The sequence below is a fragment of the Ambystoma mexicanum genome, chromosome 2q (genome assembly GCF_040938575.1).
Source record: "Ambystoma mexicanum isolate Mex_15411 chromosome 2q, UKY_AmexF1_1, whole genome shotgun sequence".
In the NCBI taxonomy this organism is placed as follows: Eukaryota; Metazoa; Chordata; class Amphibia; order Caudata; family Ambystomatidae; genus Ambystoma; species Ambystoma mexicanum.
This window is the reverse complement of record NC_090924.1, coordinates 335,894,082-335,920,213: the sequence shown is the minus strand read 5'-3', so window position 1 is coordinate 335,920,213 and position 26,132 is coordinate 335,894,082. Positions and strand designations below refer to the sequence as shown.

Sequence of the window (26,132 nt, the reverse complement as noted above, 5' to 3'; positions counted from 1 at the left end):
CAACTGGACTTAATACAGACGAAGGAGGCAGAAAGAACATTAATGTTTCTAAAACAAAAATATTACATGAAGGCTAACAAATCCGACAGGATTTTGGGTAGAATGTTGAGGAAGGGAAAGAAGACCAGAACCATTACCAAGATAAGGCAAATATCCCACAGTATGCAACTCTTATAGGCTGATAGCATAAATCAATGTGGACTCAAAAATGTATATAAAGGTCTTGGTGAACCGTTTGGAACACATATTACCAGATATAATTGATCAGGATCAGTCAGGATTTATCAAACGCAGGCAGACTAGTGACAATACAAGGAGAATAGGAAACCTAATCAAAAAGACCAATAAAAAGAAAATCTTGGTAGCCCTAGATGCAGAAAAGGCTTTCGACAGGGTTGAGTGGGAGTTCTTGTTTAACACAATGAAGCAGATGGGATTTGGGGGGAATTCCTAACAAAGGTCAAAGCGAATTACCAGAACCCATCTATGAAGCTGGCTATAAACAGAAACCTGTCGGAAACCATTCAGGTTCAGAGGGGCACAAAGCAGGGATGATCCCTTTCCCCCCTGCTTTATGCGATATATCTGGAGTCATTCATGGCGACAATAAGATCGATAGGAGAAATACAGGGAATTCCATTCAGGGGCAGACAACATAAAAGATAGCAGCGTTCGTTGAGGACATCTTGCTGACTCTGACACACCCGGAGGACTCACTAGTAGCTCTAGAGAGGGAAATTCAACGGTTTGGTCTGATAGCAGCGCTGAAAATAAACCCCCTAAAAATGTAAAACCTGGACTTCACGGCCACAAAAGAGATAGAGGAGGGGCTAAAAACAAAACTCCCATATAAATGGGTGGAGCCATCCATTACAAACCTGGGCGTAAAACTAACCAACTGCTTGGAGGAATGGTACGGGGCGAACTACGTACCAGGGCTGAAAGCATTAAAATTGAAGCTAATAGATTGGGGACCGTTAATGATCACTTGGATGGGAAGAATAAATGCAATAAAGATGACCATCCTTCCACAGTTGCTGTACTACTTACGGACTCTTCCTACTCTGGTTCCCACCTTGTTTTTCTGTACGGTCCAAAAGTTGACAGGGAAATTTATTTGGAATAACAGAAAACCAAGGGTGGTTAGAAGGGTGATGTTTTTGCCGAGAGCTAAAGGTGGTATGGGGTCACCGGATCTAAGAGTATATTTCTCGGCTATGCAAATACGGGCATTGAGGGACTGGCTCAAAGACGACCAGGGGAAGATATGGAGGGAAATGGACAGGGCAGTAATAGGGGTAAGGCTAGAGGAAGTTCTATGGCAACCAAAAGGAGATAGGCCAAGCAAGATGTATCTCAGTGAGATCCTGAGGGTGGGAGCGGACACCCTGGATGAGGCAATAAGGGGAGCCCACCATACTATGTTTCACCCCCCATTTACATTGATATTGGCCAATCCCAACTTCGGCCCGGGTTGTAGGGGCAAATACTTCAAGGCATGGGGGAGGAAGGGTGTCAAAAGATTTGGGATATGTTTGAGGGCCCAGACATCAAATCATTCCCCCAGTGTAAGACGGACTTTGGACTAGATGAGAAAGAGAGGTTTAGATACTTTCAATTAAGGCACTGGCTAATGCAACCGGGCATGAGGGAGGCAGAGACTTGCACCATGACCCCTTTTGAGAAGTATCTAGTCACTATACAGCATTATCAAACAAGGAGAGGACCCAGGGGTTAGGAGATATATGACTCTCTGGCATGAGGTAGTAGGCCAAGAGTATGACGAAACTGAGTGGCTGCGTTTGTGGGGGAATATACCCAAACTAGAAAGGTTGATACAAATCCAGGAAATATGGGTAAAATGTATGATGCAACGGCACTTGACACCGGAGAAATTACACCAATTCTATCCAACAGTATCCAATTTATGCTGGAAACAATGTGGAATGTGAGGTCATGGAACCATATTTGGTGGGACTGCCCGGTTATACAGGAATACTGGAAGGTGGTATGGGAAGCTTTGGGAGAAGCATTGGGCCTGCTCCAGGAAGGAGAAAACAGGGGGCTGGCAATTCTGGGGTTAAGGGGTCAGTTGGAGGAGCTGACTTCCAGACCGCAGCGCAAAATCTACATAATCTTAATGATTGCGGGTGCGCTAGGGGTGGCCCAAAAAAAATGGAAATCAAAAGGACCCCCCCCCCCATTGGAACATGATTGGGTGGGGAAGGGTATGGAACTTTGTGGGACTAGAATGGACCACCTATTCGTTTCAAGCGCACCAAAGAAGATTTTTGGGGGACTGGTCCCAGACATTGGAATTTCTTCAGAAGGGTGCAAGGATGGCCTGGTGCCCGAGGAGGATGAGATTCTTGGGTCTGGCAGAGTAAAACCGACTGACGAGGACAAGTAAAGTCTCGACCCGAAGGGGAACGACTGGATACAAGGGAATGTAGTTCAGACTCTTGGAGGGTGGGAAGGTGTGTTTGTGGGGGGAATGTTGGGGTTGTTAAAATGTTAAAAATGTTAATAAAAAGTTACATGGAAAAAAAAATAATGTGGACATCAAACCACAAAAAAGGAGAATGGCTACAAACTCAAAGGTAAGCATCCGCCATGCAAACAGGAAAAACAAGTGAAATCCCTGTCACAAGTCAAGATAGGGAGTATTTCTTTTTTTGTACAGGTGCAAATTCTATGTAAAGAAGTAGTAAAATTGATATGTAAAGCATTAAATGAATTTCTGTTTACAATTCATTGTTTTTATTTCAAACAGTGTCCCAGAGAGGTAAAAAACAAATGTCCCTCATAGCTCACACTTTTATTGAGCAAGATGCACTTCACCTCGAGAAAAAATTCACATAAAAAGCAAGTAGGCATTAAAAGGGTTATTGAAATAAAAGATGGCCATTATTTAAGCCATTATTAAAAAGTTAAAATTACTAAGAAACACTTTGGGGCTCATTATAGATTTGGCAGACTTTCACTGAATATGGGCATTATTATTACAATCTGCAATAACCTGAGGACTCTGTATCATCACTGCTTTACTGCTGGGAGGGTGATAACGTATGAAGATTTTGTGAAATACTGCAAGCAGCAAATCATAAAATCTGCATGTTGTATTTGTGGGCATTTTTTAAATCAATTTTCTGGGCAAAGGAAGCGATTGGGTACAGTAGAGGATCATGCAGCCAATTAACCATGACAAAAAAACAGTAATTTTTGGAATACTTTTCAGTGCATTATTTGGCACCCGAGAGGCCCAATTTTACTCTCAAGTTGGCACCCGGTGCCTATTTCTGTGCCTTGACTTGAAGGTGCTACCTCATCCTTTGGTTTAAAAGAACAAAGCTTTTTAATGGTATGTGGATTTTCTCATTTTTACCTCCACCTCATGGTTGGAAGTAAATATTGGTGGAATATGTTCACCCATAATCATACACTATCAGAAATGACCAAACATATAATGAGGGCCTTAATATTGTTAAACAAAAATGTGGATATTGTAATAATATAACAAAATGTGCGTTTCTCATTTGAAATAACGACCGAGATAGGAAAGACCCTTAAATGCCCAAAAAATTATTTGCAATTAGGATAGATGACCTCGACCCTGTCGGCACTACATGTCATCTTCAGTTTTATTAAAGATAAAAAAATATCTACACACATGTATGTTTCAGATATATTTCTACGAGCCATTATTTTTTTTAAAGAGACATGCTGTATGCTGCAGTAGAAGGAGACGCATCTTCAATTTGCACCTTGCTCACACACACTCAGGCAATAGTGGTTAAAAAGATAGCCACAACCTGAGGTGGATTTATGTAACAAGGAGAAAGGTTGTTTTGGTCTCTTACGTGTGTAATGTATGAGCTGCAGTCTTTTTTAAACTTCAGGTCAACTTGCATTTTTGTGATTTTCAAGGGTTTTGGAATATTTTACGATCTTTTTGTTTTACAGAACGTCACTGCCATTGTGAGGTTACTATTTATTATTCAGGTAGAAAATTGCCAATTTAAATATGTTATCAGTGATGTCATGTAGGGGTCGTGAGAGGTCGCAACTCCGACCTCTGAAAAAAAAAGTTATTTATTTTGGTGTAATGCAAGCTCCTGGGCTGTGGCCAGCACCACGTGGCTCTTTAGTTCTGGGGTGGCTGGCTTTCTTGTTCAGGCCCCTTAACAAAAATGAGAAAAATAAGAACAGGAGAGCCACAAGTCTAACACTTTCAGCACTGACCCTAAATAGGAATACCAAATAATGTGTCTTTCTGGAATTCTATACAATAATTGCTAGACTCATTAAAGGGTTATTTCAGGCACACTTCAGGGGGTGAGCCATTGATTAAGTCTGTTCTTAAACGCCTCAACTAAGCCTTTCATTCTTCTGAGGTCGATAATGAGTACCAACACAGGGTGGGTGATATTGGGTGTATATTCTTTCTATATAAAGCGCTTAAGCGTAAGTGCTATATAATAACACATCATTATCATTTGGTCATAGACATCTGCTTGCATTCACAGTAATTTGGTAATATAGGCCTATACACACTGATCTTAACGATACATATGGCGATCCATTCTTGTATGAAATGTACATCACATTATAGTGATATCGTAACCATAATTTTCGTAGTGTACAATGCTATGTGATTCAACTTCCCGTTTTGTCAACGGGTGAAAGGTTAGGTTCCATCGCTTCCTGCGATATCACGTCTGGGTGGGGTCAAATGACATAACTTCCTGTGATGTCATCAGGGGGTCATGGGTCGTGTGATGTCACTTCCGCTACCCCTGGCATTTTGGTGAAATGATGTCCATATATATATATATACATACATACATATACACATATATATGTACACATATATAAGACAATGCATTACTTACCGCAAAAGCATTTTTGATGGTTGTATCTGCTTAGATTCTCATGCTGTGCATAGGTCCGACATCCAGGGGTCACTGCGGAGTATTGCATTTTGTTTTTTATAGTCGAAAAGGGGACGTCGACAAGGCGTGTCTGTAACACTATCCCTATAGTGACGTGCGTTGTACCCACAATCCCTCACGCGTCGAGGTCCCTCTGTTTGCATTTTTCTGCCCTGAGGGAGCCTTCTAGACGTGAGTGAGTACAGAAAAGAGAGAAATATAGGAAAGGATGTCTATGTTCCTTCCATCCGAGCGGGGAGGAAGGGCGGGCGCATGTGAATCTAAGCAGATACAACCATCAGAAATGCTTTTACGGTAAGTAATGCATTGTCTTCTGATGTTTGTTAATCTGCTTAGAATCACATGCTGTGCATAGACTAGCGAGCAGTACCCGGAGTTGGCGGTGGGTTATGAGAAGGAACAGTAGAGAAAAGATGTCTTAATACTGCCTGTCCCACCTGGGAGTCAGATCTAGAGTGTGCATCTAGACAGTAGTGTTTTGTAAAGGTGTGCACAGAACTCCAGGTAGCCTCTTTGCAGATGGACTCAAGGGGAACATTTGCAATGAATGCTATGGAAGCCCCAGTGCCTCGAGTGGAATGTGCTCTTGGCTTGAAGGGTAGTTCTCTCTTAGCAAGAGTGTAACAGAGAGTGATGCATTGTACAATCCATCTAGATATAGTGGACTTAGAAACTGCATCTCCTTCTCTTCCTGCTGCCACTGAGACAAAGAACTGATTAGTCTTTCTCAGTGTTCTGGTTCTTTCCATGTAGAACATGACAGCTCTGCATACATCTAGTGTATGCAGACTTTTTTCTCCCAAGCTGGAAGGGTTTTGAAAGAACGTTGGTAGTTCTATAGACTGGTTTACATGAAATTTCGAGATGAATTTTGGTGCAAACCTTGGGTGTGTGCATAGAACCACCTTATCCTTGTGAACTGTTACGAAGGGGTCTAGTACAGAAAGAGCCTGTAGTTCACTTACTCTCCTAATGGAGGTGATAGCTATTAGGAAAGCAGTCTTAAGAGTGAGGTATTTAAGAGTTGCCTTGTGCATGGATTCGAAAGGAGTGCCCATGAGTCTAGAAAGTACCACGTTTAAGTCCCATCCGGGAGCTGGGTTAGCTATCGGAGGGTGTATTCTCTTTACCCCCTCCATGAAGGCCTTGATAACTGGTATCTTCCACCACGACACTTTAAGTTGGGAAGTGGTGTATGCAGAAAGTGCCGCTAGGTGGACTTTAATGGAATTAAACACTAGACCTGAATTCAGTAAATGGGTCAAGTACAGAATAATGTTAGTGGCAGAGCAGTCAACCGGGTTGATGTTCTTACCTCTACACCAGATGACAAATCTTTTCCACTTGCTAGAATAGCAGTGGCGAGTATTAGGTTTTCTGGCTTCCCTGAGGATGTCCATACATCTCTGTGGGAGATGTAAATGTCCAAATTCTATGATCTCAGGAGCCAGGCTGCTAAGTTCATGGTCTGAGGGCATGGATGCAGTGTCCTGCCCTTGTCTTGTGACAGCATGTTGTACGGGCAGGGAAGTTTCATTGGGGGAGATAGGGACATCTCCATCAAGTGAGCGAACCATGGCTGCCGGGCCCACATTGGGGCCACTAGTATCATGGTAACCTGCTCCTGGTGCATCTTGTGCACCACTTTGTTGAGGAGGGGAGTCGGGGGAAAGGCGTAAACAAATTTCCCTGACCATTGAATCGACAAACCGTTCCCCTTGGACTGGTTCTGGGGGTACCTGGAGGCGTAACTTTGGCATTGTGAGTTCTCCAGGGTTGCGAACAGGTCTATTTCCGGGAATCCCCATTGCGTGAAGACGTCTAAGACGATGTCTTCGTGCAATTGCCATTCGTACTCTTCAGGCAGGGGGAAGTCTCTGCTGAGTTTGTCTGCTAGCAGATTGAGTTCCCCTGGTACATGTTGTGATAGTAGGAACATGTTGTGTTTGAGAGCCCACTTCCATATATTCTGGGACAGCTTGGACAGTCCTGGAGAGTGAGTGCCCCCTTGCTTGTTGAGGTAGTACATGGCTATGGTGCTGTCTGTGAGGACCATCACTGTCTTTCCTTGTAAGTGTTCCTGAAAGGCTTTCAGTGCTTTGAACACCGCTAGTAGTTCCAGCAGGTTTATGTGCTTGGATGCTAAGCTCGGAGTCCACACTCCGTGAGCAATCTGATGGGATAGGTGAGCCCCCCATCCTGTAAGGGATGCGTCTGTGGTTAGAGTGCCTTCCACTGCGGGTGTGGCAAAAGTTTTCCCTAATAACAGGTTTTCCTTTGTCCACCACCGTAGCGAGAGAACCAAGGCCTGCGAGACCACCACTAGATCGTCCCATTGTCCGCTGGCCTGACACCACTGGCTGTAGAGCCACTCTTGCATTGGGCGCATGCGCAAGCGCGCGTGAGGTACCAAATAAATACATGACGCCATCATCCCTAGCAAGCGCATTGCTTTGCGTACCGTCACCTCTCGACCTGCCACATAACAGGGGATCTGAAACAGCATGTTTTGGACCCTCTCGTTGGAGGGGAAGACGAGGCCGTCCTTTGTTCGAATTAGAGCCCCTAGGAATTGTTTGATTTGGCTGGGGTCTAAGCTGGACTTCTTTTCGTTGATGGAGAAGCCCAGTTGGGACAAAAGGTCTACGGTCTTTTGGGTATTGGAGAAGCATGTTTCGTAAGAATCCCCTGTTATGAGCCAGTCGTCGAGGTAAGGGTATACCGGGATGGATAACCTGCGCAGGTGGGCCGCTGCCACTGCCAGTACTTTCGTGAATACCCTTGGTGCAGATGCTATCCCGAAGGGTAGTACTCTGAACTGGTAGTGTTTGTTCTCTATCTTGCACCTGAGGTATTTTCTGTGCGCTGGCAACATTAAAATATGAAAGTAAGCATCTTTCATGTCTAGTGTTGTCATGTAATCCCCCTGTGATAACAGTGGGATTACTTCCTGCAAGGTCACCATACGAAACTTTTGGGGTTTGACAAACTTGTTCGCTGGGCGCAGATCTAATACAGGGCGCATGGTTAAATCCTTTTTGGGTACAAGGAAGTAAACTGAATAAATACCTTCTGTTACCTGAGATAGGGGGACAGCCTCTATAGCTTCTTTTTTCAGTAGCTCTTCTACTTCTTGAAGAAGAATAGTGAGGTGTTCCGGTGTCATGCGTCGGTTCCGTGGGGGTCTGTATTTCGGGGAACCGTTGAATTCGATGCAGTATCCGTTGGCTATGGTGGATAATACCCAGCGGTCTGACGTTATTCCCTCCCATGCTGAAAGGAACGATGTTAGCCGGCCCCCGACCGGTGATGCATGGGAGGGGAACCGAATCTTCGGGTCATTTGTTGGTATTGGGCGTGGGGCCTTTGGGACTGGAGCCGCGACCTCTTCCTTTGCCACGACGTTGGCCTCTTTGACTGAACTGGGTGCTTTGGTTAGAGGGCCAGTTGGTAGCAGAGTAAAATTGCTGTTGGCTTTGCTGCTGGCGTTGGCCACGAAAGGAGCGTCTATTGCCATAGCTGCGTCTGTTAGGTGGCCTAGAAATTTGGTCAAGAGTCTTGATGGTATCAAACTCTTTCTTCGCATGTTCTAGGGCCTCATCAACTGCTTTCCCAAACAGATGTGTTTGTTCTATGGGCTTATTTATCAGGGAAGCCTGGGTTTCCCGCTTAAATCCCGAATTGCGCAGCCAGACATGGCGTTTGAGAAGTATTCCCTGAACCAGGGAACGGCCAGCCGTCTCTGCGGCATCTAAGGAGTTCTTTACGATGCCCTGGTTTACAAGAGTTCCCTCTGAGATTATAGCTAGCAGGCGTGAACGCAGTGGTTCTGGTGCGTCCTCTGCTTCGCTGCGCAGCTTGCTCCACTGTGCATCTGCGTAGCTAGCTAGTAGGGAATTGTTATTTGCAATCCTAGTTGAGAAGGCGGCGGAGGTCGTGATTCTCTTCCCAAGTGCATAGAGCTTCTTGCCCTCTTTGTCCGGTGGTGCCTCACTAGTGGATAGTGGTACCCCCGCTCTTTTTCTTGTATTAGTAACTACAAGGGAGTCCGGAATAGAATGTCCCCTGATGTACAAAGGGTCAGAGGACGAAGGGCTGAAGAGCTTTTCTATCCGAGGGTTGACCCCTCTGACTAAGGCCGGATTGGAAAGGGAAGGAGTTATTCTTCTCCTTATAGAAGCCAGGAGTGGAATAGACTGACTAACCGGGGCTTTTTCTTTAATAACTTTTTCTACAAAGTCTATGTCCGGAAGAGTCTCCCCTGTGTCTATTTCAAAATGTGCTGCTGCCTTGCGCAATAGTGCATTAAGTGAAGGTTGGTCATCTATGGGGGAGGTGTTTCCAATAGGTGAGTCCTTGGGAGGAGAAGGGTGAAAGACATCAGGGTCTGAGTGCACTGATGGGGATTGCCAAGGCTGCACTGATGGGGATTGCCAAGGCTGCACTGATGGGGATTGCCAGGGCTGTGAGGTAGCTGTATCTTCTTCGAAAGCTCCTGCACTAGTGTAAGGGTCTTCTTCAAACCCCTCTTCCTCATGTTCTTCCTCTCCACCCAAACACTCCTCATCTTCCTGGAGGTATTGCTCCTCTTCAGTGAGGTCATATGCGTCTGTAGAAGGGGGAAACAGCCTAGGAATCGTGACCCTAGGGTCATCCTGGGTCCATTCTCTTGGTCTTTTGGGTGTGGGTGGGTTTTGGCTACCCAAAAACCTTTCCATTTTCTCCATACAAGAATGGAGTCTTTCAAGGGTCTCATGGGGAACCCCTGAATAGTCTAGAGGGGGGAAATCAATGTTTTCACCTTCCAAACGCTTAGAACGCTCCCACAACGTCGACAAAAGGTTTCCGTCGCCCTCAGAAAAGCCCTCCGGTAGTTCAGAAGTGCCCTTAGATGAAGGGGGCAGTTCCTGGCTACTCTTGTGCTTTTTCGGCGTTTCTATATCTTTTGGTGCGGTATTCGACGTCTGTTTCGTCGTCCGCTTACGTTTGTCTTCGAAAACAATTCTCGCCAGGCTCTCGACAACAAGTTCGTCAGTAGAGGGTTCTGGAGTCGACGTTGCCTGCGTTACGCGTTGTTTCTCGACGGCCGCTCTATGGAGCGTTACGTCGGATGTTTTTGAGGTAGCGCCCGTGTAAGATGAAAGCCCAATCGCTGGTCGCGGCTGCGTTTGCGGGTGGGGCTTGAGACCCTTACGGTCTGAGGTAGACGCCCGAGTGCCCTGCGTCCCCTTCGGCACTGATGGATCCTTCGTCCTCGACGAAGAAGAGCCGTGGGTTGTGTGCTTAGGCCTATGGGGTCTGTGTGCGTCCTTGTCGCCGGGGTGTTCATCCCCATAAGCAGGGTGTGAGCTGAGCCCGTCGGGGCCAGGGACGGACGTCGAGGAGCGCGAGCGCTCCTTCTGGGGGTTAATGACTTCCGTAACGGACGTCGAGTTATCACCCTCCTCGTCACTTTCTGTAACAGCGGCAGCGGGTGAGGAAACTGACTTCGACATAGCGTAGTCCGCCCACCTCTTAACTTTCCGTTCTTTAAGAGTTCTTGGTTTCAAGAGCTTACAGGCCGCGCAGCTGTCCTCTTTATGATCGAGGGGCAAGCAACGATTACAGAGCTTGTGTTTGTCCTTCCAAGTGTATTTGCCCCTACAGCATGGGCAAAACTTAAAAGGTGTCCTCTCCATAGCTGAGGCAATAAAAACTGGTGATAACAACCCCAAGGGAAAGATAGGGGAGAAAGAAAGACATTCTCGACGAGAAGATAAAAGTTTGAACCCCCACTCTCCCTACTGTATGTTGGCCGGCGAGGCCTGGCCACGTGTTCGGCAGCGCCAAAGGATCTCCTCCATCGAAAACTTGCTCGGCGGAGAAACAGCTTCACAGCTAACGTCGAGGGGAGGGATCTTTAACAATAAGTATATATTAAGGACCGAGGTCCGTAGTAAGTGTTTTGCAATGTCTCTCTAGGAGCTCCGCATAAGGCGACCATAAACTGGGCGGAAAAAAACAATCAGAGGGACCTCGACGCATGAGGGATTGTGGGTACAACGCACGTCACTATAGGGATAGTGTTACAGACACGCCTTGTCGACGTCCCCTTTTCGACTACGAAAAACAAAATGCAATACTCCGCAGTGACCACTGGATGTCGGACCTATGCACAGCATGTGATTCTAAGCAGATTAACAAACATCAGAAATATATATATATATTTGAAAAAAAAAAAGGACTGGAATCCAATCCTGGGAGAAACGGCACTCAGGATATGCTCATGAGAAAAAACATCACTCTTCTTCATAAATCCGACACCAATCAATGTTTTCTCAGTGCAGCCAAAAGTGTCCTTTATTAATAAAAGTACATGGACAAAAGAAGGCAGCAGCAGTTTAAAACAAAAAAGAGAACGACGCGTTTCACCCTGCTCGGGCTTCGTCTGGTATATATATATATATATATATATATATATATATATATATATATATTTCACAAAAGGTAGCAGGCCCTCCTTATAAATATATGGGATACATTACTCACCGTAATCGTATTTCTGATGCTTGTATCTGCTTAGATTCACATGCTGTGCATAGGCTGACATCTAGTGGAAGCTGCAGAGTATTACAATTTGTTTGTCGAAACTCGAAAATGGGCGTCGACACAGGGCGTGCCAGTAATACTATCCCTAGTGTGACGTCCACTGTACCCAAGATCCCTCACGCGTCTAGGATCCTCAGATTGTATTTTTTCTGACATGAGGTAGCATGAGGAGTAGCGCGAGTACAGATAATCCAAGCAGATAGACAGAAAGGTAAGACTACAAGCCATCATGCGCCTTCTCTAAGAGGGGAGGAAGGGTGGGTCGCATGTGAATCTAAGCAGATACAAGCATCAGAAATACGATTACGGTAAGTAATGTATCCCTTCTGAGGCTTGTGGAATCTGCTTAGATCACATGCTGTGCATAGATTAGCGAGCAGTACCTGAAGAAGGAGGTGGGATGTGAGAAGGGTCATGAGCAAATAAGTGTCTTAGAACCGCTTGTCCCACTTGTGTATCTGCCTTGGAATGGGTGTCAATGCAGTAATGCTGAGTAAAAGTGTGAATAGAGCTCCAAGTAGCTGCTTTGCAAATGGTGTCAAGGGGTACATTTGCAATGAAAGCCAGAGTGGCCCCAATGCCTCTAGTAGAGTGGGCTCTTGGCATGAAAGGCAGAGTTCTTTCAGAAAGTGAGTAACACAGCTGGATCCAGTTAATAATCCACTACGAGAGACGCGATCCCCCTCTCTGCCTGTAGCTACGGAGACAAACAGTTGATCTGTTTTTCTTAGCGGTCTGGTTTTATTTACATAGTAGAGGACCGCCCTACGCACATCTAGGGTGTGTAGTTTCACCTCAGCCGAGCTTGGCGGGTCCTGGAAGAAAGCCGGAAGCTCGATGGACTGGTTTACATGGAATTTAGATATAAATTTAGGTGAGAACCTAGGGTGTGTGCGTAAAACCAGTTTGTCTTTATGGACAGTAAAGAAGGGGTCCTGCACTGACAGAGCCTGAATTTCACTGACCCTTCTTATTTAAGTAATAGCTACTAAGAAGGCCGTTTTATAAGTCAGGTGTTTGAGACTGCTTTTATCCATGGGTTCGAAAGGGGGGCCCATGAGCTTGGCTAGCACCACATTAAGGTCCCACCCTGGTGGTGGGTTTGAAATAGGAGGGTGAAGTCTCTTTACTCCTTCCATGAAGGCTTTAACTACTGGTACTTTCCACCATGAAACCTTGCTATGGGAAGTGGTGTAAGCCGACAGGGCTGCCAGGTGTACTTTCAGTGAGTTAAAAACCAATCCTGCATCCAGCAGGTGGAGCATGTATGTAACAATAGTGGAAGGAGTGCAATCAACGGGGTTGATTGATCTACTCTGGCACCAGATAACGAACCTCTTCCACTTGTCAAAGTAACAGTGCCTTGTATTTGGTTTCCTAGATTCCTTTAGGATGTCCAAACACCTCTGTGGCAAATTGAGATGTCCAAACTCTATAACTTCAGGAGCGATGCTTCCAGGTTCATCGAGTTGGGTTGCAGGTGCACTGTTTGACCTTGGTGCTGGGACAATAGGTTGTACCAGGCTGGAAGTTTGATGGGTTTGCACACCGCCATCCTGCGAAGGTGTGGGAACCATGGTTGTCTTGCCCACATGGGAGCAACTAGGACGAGCGTCATCGACTCTCTGTTCATCTTGTTCACCACTTTCCTGATGAGGAGTTGGTGGAAAAGCATACGCAAATATCCCTGACCAGTTGATCCACAGGGCGTTCTCCTGAGAGTCTGGTTGGGGGAACCTGGATGCAAATCCTGGGCATTGTCTGTTTTCGCTTGTGGCGAATAAGTCTATAGTGGGGAAACCCCACTGAGAGAAGATATCTTCTACAACCTCTCTGTGTAGAACCCATTCATGTTCCTCTGGGAGGGAGTCTCTGCTCAGAGCATCCGCTAGGGAATTGAGCTCCCCTGGAACATGTTGTGATGACAGGAAGATGTTCCCTCAGATTTTCTGGGCAAGCTTGGACAGATTTGGCGAGCGAGTCCCTCCTTGCTTGTTCAGGTAGAACATGGCTGTTGTGCTGTCCGTCCGGATTTGCACTGACAGGTTTAGTAGGTGGGGCTCGAACGCCTGAAGCGCTCTGAATACTGCCAGAAGCTCTAGCAGGTTGATGTGGTTCTTGGCCACTGAGTGAGACCAGAGACCCTGAGCTGTGTGGTGGAGATGGTGAGCTCCCCACCCCGTCAGACATGCATCTGTAGTGACTACTGCCTGTACTTCGGGATCGTAAAAGGGTTTCCCCTGTGCGAGATTCTCTCTTGTCCACCAGTGAAGGCTTTGTACCAGTGTTGGCGAAACGACCACTAGATCGTCCCACTGACCACTTGCCTGAGACCACTGTTTCGCCAACCATTCCTGCATGGGACGGATGCGCAGGCGGGCGTGGGGGACCAGGTAAATACATGACGCCATCATGCCCAGTAAACGCATTGCTTTGCGTACCGTTATTTGTTGACCGGACTGATAATGCGGAATTTGCAGTAGTATATTCCGAATTCTTTCTTCTGAAGGAAAGGTCAACCCCTCTTGAGTATCTAGGATTGCTCCTAGGAATTGTTTGGAGGTGCTTGGCACCAGGCTTGACTTTTTCTCATTGATTGAGAAGCCTAACTCGTGGGGGAGGTCGATAGTCCTTTGAAGGTTTATCCTGCAAATTCCTGGGGTTTCCCCCGTTATGAGCCAGTCGTCCAGATAAGGGTACACTGGGATTGCCTCCCTGCGTAGGTGTGCAGCCGCCACCACCAGTACCTTGGTGAATACCCTTGGTGCCGAAGCTATCCCGAAGGGCAGTACCTTGAATTGGTAGTGTCGACTGTCCACCTTGAAGCGCAAAAACTTTCTGTGCGCTGGGAACATGGAAATATGAAAATAAGCATCTTTCATATCCAAGGTTGCCATGTAATCCCCTTTTTTAGGAGGGGGGATTACCTCTTGTAGCGTGGTCATACGAAATTTTTGGGGCTTGACATACTTGTTGGCAGGCCGTAAGTCCAATACTGGGCGCAATGTCAAATCTTTCTTTGGCACAAGGAAGTAAGTTGAATAAATACCCTTGTTTAACTGGTGTCCCGGGGCGAGTTCTATCGCGTCCTTTTCTAGCAGAATGGCGATCTCCTCGAGGAGAAACTTCTGATGTTCTAAAGAGTGTACTCTTTGTCGTGGAGGATGGTTCCGGGGACGCTGCAGTAGTTCTATACAATATCCTGTGGATACTGTTGACAGCACCCATCTGTCTGATGTGATCCCTTCCCAAGCCTGGGTGAAGTTGGAAATGCGTCCCCCTACTGGGGTTGCGTGAGAAGGGACCCTGAACTGAGCGTCACTGCTTTGGTGGAGGCGTGCCGCCTCCCTTGTTGGGGCTGCCTCTGCCTTTACCACGACCTCTCCTATTAACCCTGCCGTAACCCTGGGTGGACTGTTGGTTGTTCCACTGTGTACCCTGCCCCTGGGAATAGGTAGATCCTCTCTGGGAATTTTGGCTGCGTGGCCGACGAAAATGACTATTCCCTCTCTGGTTAGGGGGTTTGTTGGATAACTGGCCAAGGGACTTGAGTGTTTCGTATTCGTCCTTGGCATTCTTCAGTGCGTCTTCGACCGCCTTACCAAACAACAGATCGGTCTCCACCGGTTTGTCCAACAATGATGCCTGGGTTTCTGCCTTAAAACCAGACTGCCGTAACCACGCATGTCTTTTGATAACAGTGCCTTCCGCTATCAATCTGCCTGCGTTGTCCGCGGCGTCGAAGGTTGCTTTCAAAATGCAACCAGACACGGCTCTACCCTCTGCGGAAATCCGAGCTAACTGGCCCTTCAAAGGTTCAGGAGCAGAGGCTATGAGAGCCGCGACTTCTTCCCACTGATGGCAGTTGTAGCTGGCCAACAGGGTGGTGGAGTTTGCAATCCTTGCTTGATAGGCGGACGTTGAGGCTACTTTCCTGCCGAAACCGTATAGTTTTTTGCTCTCCTTGTCGGGAGGAGCTTCGGACGATGACAAGGGTGTTCCAGCCCTTTTACGAGTGTTGGTGACAACTAGGGAGTCTGGCTTCAGATGTCCTCTTATATAGAGAGGGTCGGACTGGGCCGCCCTGAAAAAGTTTTTCAACCCTGGGATTGACTGCTCTGGTGAGGTTCGGGTTCACCAGGGACGGATCTATTCTCCGCTGAATGGACTTAAGGATAGGGATGGTCTGGGCAACAGGCCTCCTTTCTCCCACTAACTCTTCTGCAAAGTCCCTTTCCTCCTGGACACCGTGGGTGTCAATGTGGAAATGTTCTGCTGCGCGTGCGAGAACCTCGTTTAGGAGGGGTTGGTTATCGACCGGGGAGTCGGTAACCGGGGCTTCGTTCTCTACCGGGGAATCTACTCTGTATGTTTCTGGGTCCTCCTCTTCCTGGTCCTCATCATCCCCATAGTAGCCCGTCCCGGTTTGCTCTTCTATCATACCAGATTCTTGGTCCTCACAAAAGGAAGCCTCTCCTTGATACAGTGAGTATGGTCTTGCGTAAGGTTGCACCTCGAAGGGTTCTGACCTCATCGGAGTTTCAAACCGGGGCTTCTTACTCGGGGGGATAGGACCGGTAGAGCCTGAGGGTGTCGCCCCCTGTGGGTCATACGAGAGGAAATGTTCTGGATTTTTATCATAAAAATCTGCCAAAGAAGACATTCTTGACATGACCCTATCTATGTCTTCACTGGACCATTTTTTGGAACTGGGGATGACCCTCTCAGCAAGTCTATGGGATTTTTCTTGAGTAGCTTTGCTGGTTTTAGACATATCAGCAGACCTGGTTTTGTCTGTCTGTTTAGGGGGAGAGGAGTGTTTCACAGGTGTGGAAGAGTGCAAAGGTTGTTTCTTCTGCTGTTTTCCCCCCTCCCTGTGAGTGGAAAAATGTTTTCCCTGTCCTTTAGTGGCTCCGGAGGTTTTCGACGCCTGGCGTCGAGGATCGGAGGTGGTGTCCCTATCCTTCGAGCGTGGGGCCTCTCTGGTTTTAACTGCGGGCTCCGACTCCTGGAGCGCGGCCTGGGGGTGGAAGTCGTCTTCGTCTCCCGACGATCGAACTTCTGTTAGCCTAGGGAGCGAGGCACTCTTGGCAAGAGTGGATGATTGCCTGGAGTCATGCGGCGATCTTGATCGAGAACGCCCAGAGGACACCGAATCAGACCGTTCTGTTTGTGCCTCTTTCCGAGAACTCGACGTCGAGTCTCGGTTGGACTTAGTGTGTTTAGTGTGTGTAGTATGTGAAGCGCTTGTGTCGCCGGGGGTCTTCCCCATAGCCGCCCTGCCGGACGACCTTCCGAGGTCGGGGACCTGCGCTCGGCTGTCTTTCGACGCCGTAATGCCCTTGCCGTCCGAAAGTACGGCGTCGCTGCCGTCGCTGAAGGCGCCCTCCGCTGCCATGGCCGCCTGCCTGGCGTGGTGGGCCCAACGCTTCGTCGAACGGTCCTTAAGTGTCTTAGGTTTAAACCTACTACACGCTCTGCAGTTCGCTTCGGGGTGGTCCCTCGGCAAGCAGAGATTGCACGTGGCGTGCCTGTCGACCCAAGGGTATTTGCGATTGCACTTGGGGCAGAATTGAAAAGGGGTACCCTCCATACGCACCTTGAGGCAGCGGGCTGTTAAGTGTAGGAAATGTATAAGGTGTACCTCTATACCAAGAGTGTAGAGAATGTACCACCCCCCACTCTCCCTACTTGCAGGGCCGAGGCCAGAGGCCTTACATGGCCCGGGCCGAGGCCAGCGGCCTTCCGAGGCCCAAATCCGTCGTGCAGCAGCCGACGGTCGATTTCTTCTCCAGCCGGCGTCGAGTGTCGAAGTTCGACTTTGGGGTGGGGAAGGATGTCAATAGATTATAATTTTAAATTTTTAGCAAAAGTATGGCTAAGGCCAGGGGACTCCGCAAAATGCTTCCGACCAGTATGGCGGAAAAAAAGAATCTGAGGATCCTAGACGCGTGAGGGATCTTGGGTACAGTGGACTTCACACTAGGGATAGTATTACTGGCCCGCCCTGTGTCGACGCCCATTTTCGAGTATCGAAAAACAAACTGTAATACTCCGCAGCTTCCACTAGATGTCGGCCTATGCACAGCATGTGATCTAAGCAGGTTCCACAAGCCTCAGAAATATATATATATTATATATTTAGAGTTTTTTAAGATGCTGCAAACATGCAGTAACTTAAAAATGCTAAGAATAAAATAAGGGGCGTCATGAGTACTGCAGTGTGTTTGTAAGGACAAGCAATACAAAGAAACAAAGAAAAGCGGGACTGGGTGTTGGTCATATCAGACAATTAAGCCGTATTCCATGTATCCAAGAAAGGTATACTATGGTTAGATGTTCTGGTCATATCAATCCACACTAGTGAGTCAGGAGGGTGGTCAAAATTTAAAGTAAATTTCATGAAAAACAATGGTTTTAGAGACTTGGTAAATTCCAAGTGGTGCGCTTAAAGTCTTCACGTCTTACATCGAGTGGAAGTCTGCTCAACAATTCGAGGGCTGCAAATAACGTTTTTTCAGTTTGGAATCATAAGGTAGACACATATAGACAGGCTCAAAATATAGACATTGTAAGGTCGACATGTACAATAGAAAAGACAGTGTCAAAATATAGAAATGTTAGGTCCACATGTATATCCGGCTGATAGAGATGTGAACTGAGAAATGTGGACATGTGTGAACGGGCATGCAAGGGAGAAATGGGGAATTAAGACATGCACTACTTACCGTAATAGCATTTCTGATGATTGTATCTGCTTATATTCACATGCTGTGCATATGGTCCGACATCCAGGGGTAACCACAGAGTATTGCATCTTGTCTTTCGGGGACCGAAATGGGACGTCGGCATAGGTGTGTCTGTAACACTATCCCTATCGTGACGTGTAGTGTACCCAAAATCCCTCACGTGCCGAGGTCCCTCCGATTGTATTTTTTCTGCCATGAGGGAGGCCAAAGCTATAGTGAGTGAGTACATAAAAAGAGAAAATAGTAAGACGTCTATGTTCCTTCCACCCCGAGCGGGGAAGTAGGGAGGGCGCATGTGAATCCAAGCAGATAAAATCATCAGAAATGCTATTATGGTAAGTAATGCATGTCTTCTGATGCTTGTTAATCTGTTTAGAATCACATGCTGTGCATAGACTACCGAGCAGTACCCGGAGTTGGAGGTGGGTTGTGAGAAGGAACAGTAGAGAAAAGGTGTCTTAGTACTGCTTGTCCCACTCGAGAACCAGACCTAGAATGAGTGCCTAGGCAATAGTGTTTGTAAAGGTGTGTACATAAATCCAGGTTGCAGCTTTGCAAATGGACTCTAGGGGAACATTTGCAATGAATGCTATGGATGCCCCAGTGCCCCGAATAGAATGTGCTCTAGGCTTGAAGGGCAGTTCACTATTAGCAAGAGTGCAACATAGTATGATGCATTAAACAATCCACCTTCAGATAGCCGATTTAGAGACATGATCCCCTTCTCTACCAGCCGCCACTGAAACGAAAAATTGGTTTGTTTTCCTCTGTGGTTTAGTTCTTTCCAGATAGAACATGACTGCCCTGCGCACATCTAGTGTGTGTAGGCTTCTTTCGGCCATGCTAGTGTTATTCTGGAAAAAGGTAGGGAGTTCAATCAATTGGTTCACATGGAACTTCGAGATGAATTTATGCGCAAATCTGGGGTGAGTTAGAAGAACTACCTTATCCCTGTAGACTGTAACAAGGGGGTCTAGAACAGAAAGTGCCTGTAGTTCGCAAACCCTTCTAATAGAAGGGATAGCCACTAGGAAGGCCGTCTTATAAGTCAGGGTTTTTAGACTTGCTTTATGCATTGGCTCAAAGGGAGATCCCATGAGCCTGGTTAAAACCACATTTAGATCCCATCCAGGAGCTGGGTGGGAGATGGGAGGATAAATCCTCTTAACTCCTTCCATAAAGGCCTTAATCACCGGTATCTTCCACCCCGACACCTTTTGTTGTGATGTGGTGTAGGCTGAGAGCGCAGCCAGATGAACCTTTAAGGAATTGAAGACCAACCCAGTGTAACAGATGGGTAAGGTACAGCATAATGTGTGTGGGTGAGCAATCGATGGGATTGACGCCCTTGGAATTACACCACATGACAAAACATTTCCATTTGCTGGTATAGCAATAACGTGTGTTAGGTTTTCTAGCTTCTCTGAGTATGTCCATGCACATCTGAGGGAGCTGTAGGTGTCCAAACTCTATGACCTCAGGAGCCAGACTGCTAAATTCAGAGTTTGTTGGCATGGGTGTAGGGTCTCCCCCTGTCCTGAAACAACATGTTGTACGGGCAGGGTAGTTTTACTGGTGGGGAGAGGGACATTTCCATCAGATGAGCGAACCAGGGTTGTGGGGCCCACATGGGGGCCACTGGTGTCATGGTAACTGGTTCCTGGTGCATCTTGTGCACTATCTTGTTGGGAAGGAGAGTCGGGGGTAAAGTGTAAACAAATTTCCCTGACCATGTTATCCAGAGACTATTCCCCTTGGAGCGGTTCTGGGGGTACTTGGAGGCGTAGTCTTGGCATTGGGCGTTTTCCTGAGTTGCGAACAGGTGGGTCTCAGGGAAGCCCCACTCGGCGAAGACATTGGACACAATGTCATTGTGCAGACACCATTCGTATTATTCGGGCAGAGGAAAATCTCTGCTGAGCACGTCTGCCAGAAGATTGAGTTCCCCTGGAACATGTTGGGACAACAGACACATCTTGTGTTTGATAGCCCATATCCAAATGTTTTGGGACAGCTTGGATAGCTCTGGAGAGTGAGTGCCCCCCTGTTTGTTCAGGTAATACATGGCTGTAGTGCTGTCCGTTAGAATCAGCACTGTCTTCCCTTGTAGTTGCATCTGAAAGGCCTTTAATGCCTTGAACACAGCTAATAGCTCCAGTAAATTTATATGGTTGGACGCTACTTGAGGGGACCACACTCCATGTGCTGTCTGCTGAAGCAGGTGAGCCCCCCACCCCGTGAGAGATGTGTCTGTCGTGAGAGTAGCTTCCACTGCAGGGGTGGTGAAGTTCTTCCCTTCAAGAGGTTTTCTCTTGACCAACGAGGGCTGGCGAGACAACTACCAGATCTTCCCATTGTCCGCTGGCTTGATACCACTGATTTTTGAGCCACTCTTGCATGGGACGCATGCACAGCCGTGCGTGGGGAACCAACTATATGCACAACGCCATCATTCCTAGCATGTGCATGACTTTGCGCACCGTCTCCTCCCGACTGACTACACATTGAGGGATCTGAAAAAGCATGTTCTGAACCCTCTCGTTGGAGGGGAAGACAAGGCTGTCTTTCGTCTGGATTAGAGCTCCCAGAAATTGTTTTATTTGACTGGGGACTAGATTGGATTTCTTCTCGATGATAAGAGAACGCCAGATTGAAGAGAAGGTCCACGTTTTTTTGGGGCCTCTACCTATGGCTTTGCCGCGTCACTGACCCCTTGGAGGGTAGTATGCAGGGCTTCCTGATGTTTGTCCGGTATTGATGTTTCCCGTGCCATAGTTGTTTGACTTGCACGGGACTGCCCTTGAAAGAACTGCCGAGAGTTACTCCCTCTCTGTGGGGGAAGGTCTTTGAGGGATTTTTTTGCAGAGACTTAAGAGTCTCATGCTCTTTTTTGGCTGTTTCTAGGGCCTCATCGACCGCCTTTCCGAAGAGGTTAGCTTCTTCAATCGGTTTATTGATGAGCAAGGCCTGTGTTTTGGGCTTAAACCCAGAGGTACGCAGTTGAGCATGCCTTTTGAGTAAGGTTCCTTGGGTCAGAGACCTGCCTGCTGTTTCAGACGTGTCTAGAGTGTTCTTTATTACATTCTGGTTCACCTGCCTTCCTTCGGCCACAATAGAGAGAAGCTTGGACTTGACAGGTTCTGGGACCTCCTGGAGGCCTTCCTGAAGTAGGTTCCACTGAGCGTCAGCATAACTCGCCAGCAGCTTAGTATTATTCGCTATGCGCGTGGTATATGCGGCAGCCGAGGTGACTCGCTTGCCTAAGGCATACAGCCTCTTGGATTCCCTATCCAGTGGTGACTCCCCTGTGGCAAGGGGTACTCCCGCCCGTTTCTGGGTGGTAATCACTACCAGAGAATCAGGTGTGGCATGCCCTTTAATGTACTGTGGGTCCGAAAGAGCTGGCCGAAATAACTTTACAACTCTTGGGTTCACTGCCCAGGTTTGAGCTGGTGACACCACGGAGGGAGCCAATCTTCTCTTAATAGAATTAAGGAGGGGAATGGCCTGGCTAGAGGGAGGTTTCTCCTTAAGCATATCCTCTACAAAGTCCTGCTCAGGCACTGCTTCTTGAGTAGAGATTTGAAAATGCTCAGCTGCCTTCCTTAACATGGTATTGAAGGCCATCTGGTCGTCTACAGGCGAGGCCTGGCGAGCCGGGGTGGACGGAGGGGAATCCAGGCACAATACATCAGTGTCCTGATCTTGATGGGGAAGCATCCATGTGTCCGTCCCCACTTGCTGGGTTTCTTCTCAATTGTCTGTGGCATCCGCCTGGTCCTCATCGTAATTCTGTAGGAAGGAAGGTTCTTCATCTTCACTGTAAATGTCCCTATAAGTATCCATCTGGACGATGTCTTCATGATGGACGGGGACAGAAGGTTGATCTTCTTGGAAATGTGCAGTAGATTGAAGATTAGGCTCTCCACGAGACCTTTTCGGGGAAGGATGCTCAGAAAAACGGATAATTCTTTCAAGACGGTCCATACAGCCTTCAAATTTCTCCCTTGTCCATTTAGAGGACCCAGAAGGGACTACGGGTGGAAAAGCGTCGTCTTCCGCCCTTCGGCGCCGAAAATTGTCTCTCAGGATGTTCGAAAGAGGCTCTTGACTGTCCTCATAGGTATTGTGAGAATTGGGGCACCATGGCGTATCCAAGAATTTGTCCGCGGCCTGCCCCATGTTTTTTGGCGGAACAGGAACAAGCCCAACCGCCGAAGTAATTCTCTTGATGCGGTCTTCAATTATCGCCGAATCGGCGTGAGATAGTGGTTTCGAAGGTCCGTTAGAGGGCCTAGCAGTTAGTTTTTCTACTTGAAGCCTAGTCGTGATTTTTGGGCCTACCGCGGCCTTCGGGACCATCGTAGTGTCGGATTTCCGCGCTTCTATATGTAAACCTGATTTAGGGGTAGCGCCCTTCTTTGTTTTCGAATGCCCACTTGCATGACGCTGCTGCGGATGCTGGGAAGGCTTTGGATCTGTACGATCCGAGGAATCCGCCAACATTTTCGACGGCCCTGCTGGCGCTTTCACCTTTTTCGACGTACTCGGCGAAATAGGTGCAGGGGTTGTGTGCTTAGTGAAATGCGATTGTACGCCCCCATCACCGGGTGTTGTCCCTGAAGCAAGACCAGAGTCAGGCCTTAAAGGGTTGGGGATGGGCGTGGCGGACCTAGAAGTGTCCGCCTCGAGGTCTATCACATCCACAACGGATGTTTGGTCATCGGAGGTGCCCCCGTCACTTTCGGCGGATGTGGCGGGGGGGACGGGGTTCCACCCACGACATACCTTATGCAGGCCACCGCTTTACACGGCGCTCCTTAAGGGTCTTAGGCCGAAGGAGTTTACAAGCCGCACACTGCTTCTCATCATGAACTAAGGGGAGACAGGCTTTACACGTCCTGTGTTTGTCCTTCCAAGGATATCTGACCCTACACTTAGGGCAGAACGTAAAAGGAGTCCTTTCCATAGCAAAAGGGGAAGATGACCTGACCGAAAGGGTAAAGAGGGCGAAAGAGGAAAGACACACAGAAAATAGGGCCACCCCGACCCCACTCACCCTACTCTAAAGGTCAGCCAGAGGGCCCGACCACGTGGAAGCTCCAGCCGCCGGATCTTAGGCGCCGAAATCCACCGCTGTAGACAAATCCCCCGCCGTCTTCCTTGAAGTGGTTCTTGGCGTCGAAGTGACTTAACGGGGAATAACCGACAAGTTGGTTTAAGATAAAAAATGTCTCTTATGTAAGAGCTCTGCTATACGGCGACCAGTTATCTGGGTGGAAAAAAACTATCTGAGGGACCTCGGTGCGTGAGGGATTTTGGGTACACTACTCGTCTTGATAGGGATAGTGTTACAGACACGTCTATGCGGACGTCCCCTTTCGGCCCCTGAAAGACTAGATGCCATACTCCGCGGTTACCACTGGATGTCGGACCATATGCACAGCATGTAATTCTAAGCAGATTAACAAGCAATAGAAACCCATAAACAGGTCAATCGGAATGAAAGGGGAAAACTGAACAGGCATGAATAGTTCAACGTTTACAGTTTATATACGGCTGAATGGGAAAAGGTGCGGATGGGGCAGGGAAGGGGCATGTGGGGCAAAACACCCATATTTAAACATGTGAAACATTTAATCTGACAGAGTTTTACAGTCGAAAATTAATGCATTTTTCATTTTGGATCTTTGAAGAAGAAGGTTGACATTTCACTGTGTATCTTTTGACATGAAGCTCTTTTGATGCAGCTCAAGACATCAAAGTTGCACACAGTTTCAAATGTTGTGAAATACGGACGCGTAAATATTATATTTGACCTAAACAGCAAAGATTTAAAACCTGCAATTCATTGATATGATGTTATGCCCATAAATGATTTACCATAATTCAAAGGGAATTGCACAAATCCAGTGAATTCTAAATTGCAACAAATGTGGAGTATAAAGTTGTTATGATTTTGTCAAATAACGCAGTCTTGAGGTTCTGGATATATTTGTAAAACATGCTGGCTACATCTATGTAGATTATTATCCAGTATGTAGAACCTCCTGATCTCTAGATAGGCCCTCAGGACACAGTAACCCACCAACAGATAGTCGCATGGACACAAACATGCAGAGACCGAGACAATTCTGTACGAAGTTGGCTGCACCAAAGTTGGTTGCAGTTAAACTGTAATATGCAAATGCAGTTTTTCGCCTAAACCAGGGGAATATGTATGCTTTAGACCTTATTCTTTTCTGTCCCAGTAGAAATAAGGGCCTTTGGAGAGAATATGCATTTAAAGATAAGACACTTACTTGCGCACACTCAGCTTGTTCGTAAAAGGGCAGCCTCGGGGGTCGACTTCAAACGCTGCTGGCTTCCCATTTGCTGCGGGCTGGCAGCCATATTTACAGTGGATAAAAAGCTCCCCAATCTGTTCGGCTACGGCAATATTATTCACCACCACTGTCAGCTTGGCATTGTCAACCGGACACTTGTCTGGCAAGATAGATAAAAGAGGCAGACAAACATCAGGAGGAGTGGTAGCAGGAGAAGATAGAGGATCACATGCTTGCCCCCAAAGAGTGGAATGAAAGTGTCCTGTAAGCCTCAAAGAAAAAGATCTACAGTTGTGGTACAACAATGCAGCTCACGCTGCTCCTCCACTGCACCTCAATACCAAGCTGAAATAGCCAATACTATTCTGGACCCAAATGTTGTGGTATCAAACAATGTAACTCAATCCTGACCTGCAGCACCCCTTCACATTTTCACACTGCTCTGCTCAATAATTAAGCTTGATTTTTGACCTGCAACACCCTTCACTAGTCCAATGCTTCAGCACTGCACAGCTGGGGAGAAGGGTCTGTAACTTCTTGCTGAGATCAGAGTTTAAGCCTCAAATCACAGGTTTGAATTCGAGTCAGCAGAATTCAGTCTTTTAACCTCTTAAGGGTTGGTAAAAGAAGTAAAAGTGAATTGGAAAATGGCTGCACTGATTATTTACAGCGGCATGAAACTAGCAAACACTATATAAACAGTGCTATCATTGAGTCAATGCACCTCAATCCTGGTTAGCAGATTATTCGACTCTTGCTGCACTAGGGCCACAGAAAGCTCTGTCAATGTATATGTATCCTGTTATGAATTCCCCTTAGTTAAGCAGTGCAATACAAATGAGCCATTACAAGACCCACAAAACACTTCATTATTCTGATCTTGAAACACAGACAGCTCGAACAACGCTCCTACATTCTGTCCATCAACATTTGTAAGTAATGGGATAGCACCGCTTTTCGAACCTCGGTTATACCCCTCAGATCTAACAACCCATGCTCTTTCCCCCCATCCTCAAACCTACTTCACTTCCACCTGTTCAGGACTGTCTACCAATGCAACTCCAACATTGCCTGCAAACATCTTTGCTTTTTAAGGGGCCATTGAGTGCGTTAACAATGTAAAATAAATCCAGAATGGGTGTGCATTTGTATAACTAAATTCATGTTAGATGAGCTTCTTCAAAAAAGAAAATGTTTGGGCTTCATTAAGGTTTCATTAAGCTTTGATTTTGAAAATTAATCTCCCCCCATCCCTTTCCTTCCCCTTCCACTAGAAAAGCAATCGGGACCGAGTTCTTTCCCCTTACATCCATTCCCTCATTTGCACTCTGATGCAGGCTCATCGGCAGTGCATCAGTTGTGTCTCTTTATAGTCTTAAACATTCAAAATAGGGCTGAACACCTCCAGAAAAAGGGTGAGATGGATTGCAGCTTGTTTAAATTGTGTTTTTTCTTGTTGAACCTCACAAGTATTCATAAGCAGCTGATGCAATGTCTCTCAAAGTCCTCCCCCTCCC

The 26,132-nt window shown here is 47.1% G+C and overlaps 1 protein-coding gene across 3 annotated transcripts in view; it reads right to left on the bottom strand.

Moving 5' to 3' along the window:
* Positions 1-26,132, bottom strand: part of TRAF7 (TNF receptor associated factor 7) — a 932,052-nt gene that overhangs the window by 490,110 nt on the left and 415,810 nt on the right. For all 3 annotated transcript variants that reach the window (XM_069647334.1, XM_069647335.1, XM_069647336.1), the window contains one exon: positions 24,592-24,775. In XM_069647334.1, the coding sequence (XP_069503435.1) occupies positions 24,592-24,775 (184 nt within the window). The remainder of the gene's footprint in view (positions 1-24,591; positions 24,776-26,132) is intronic.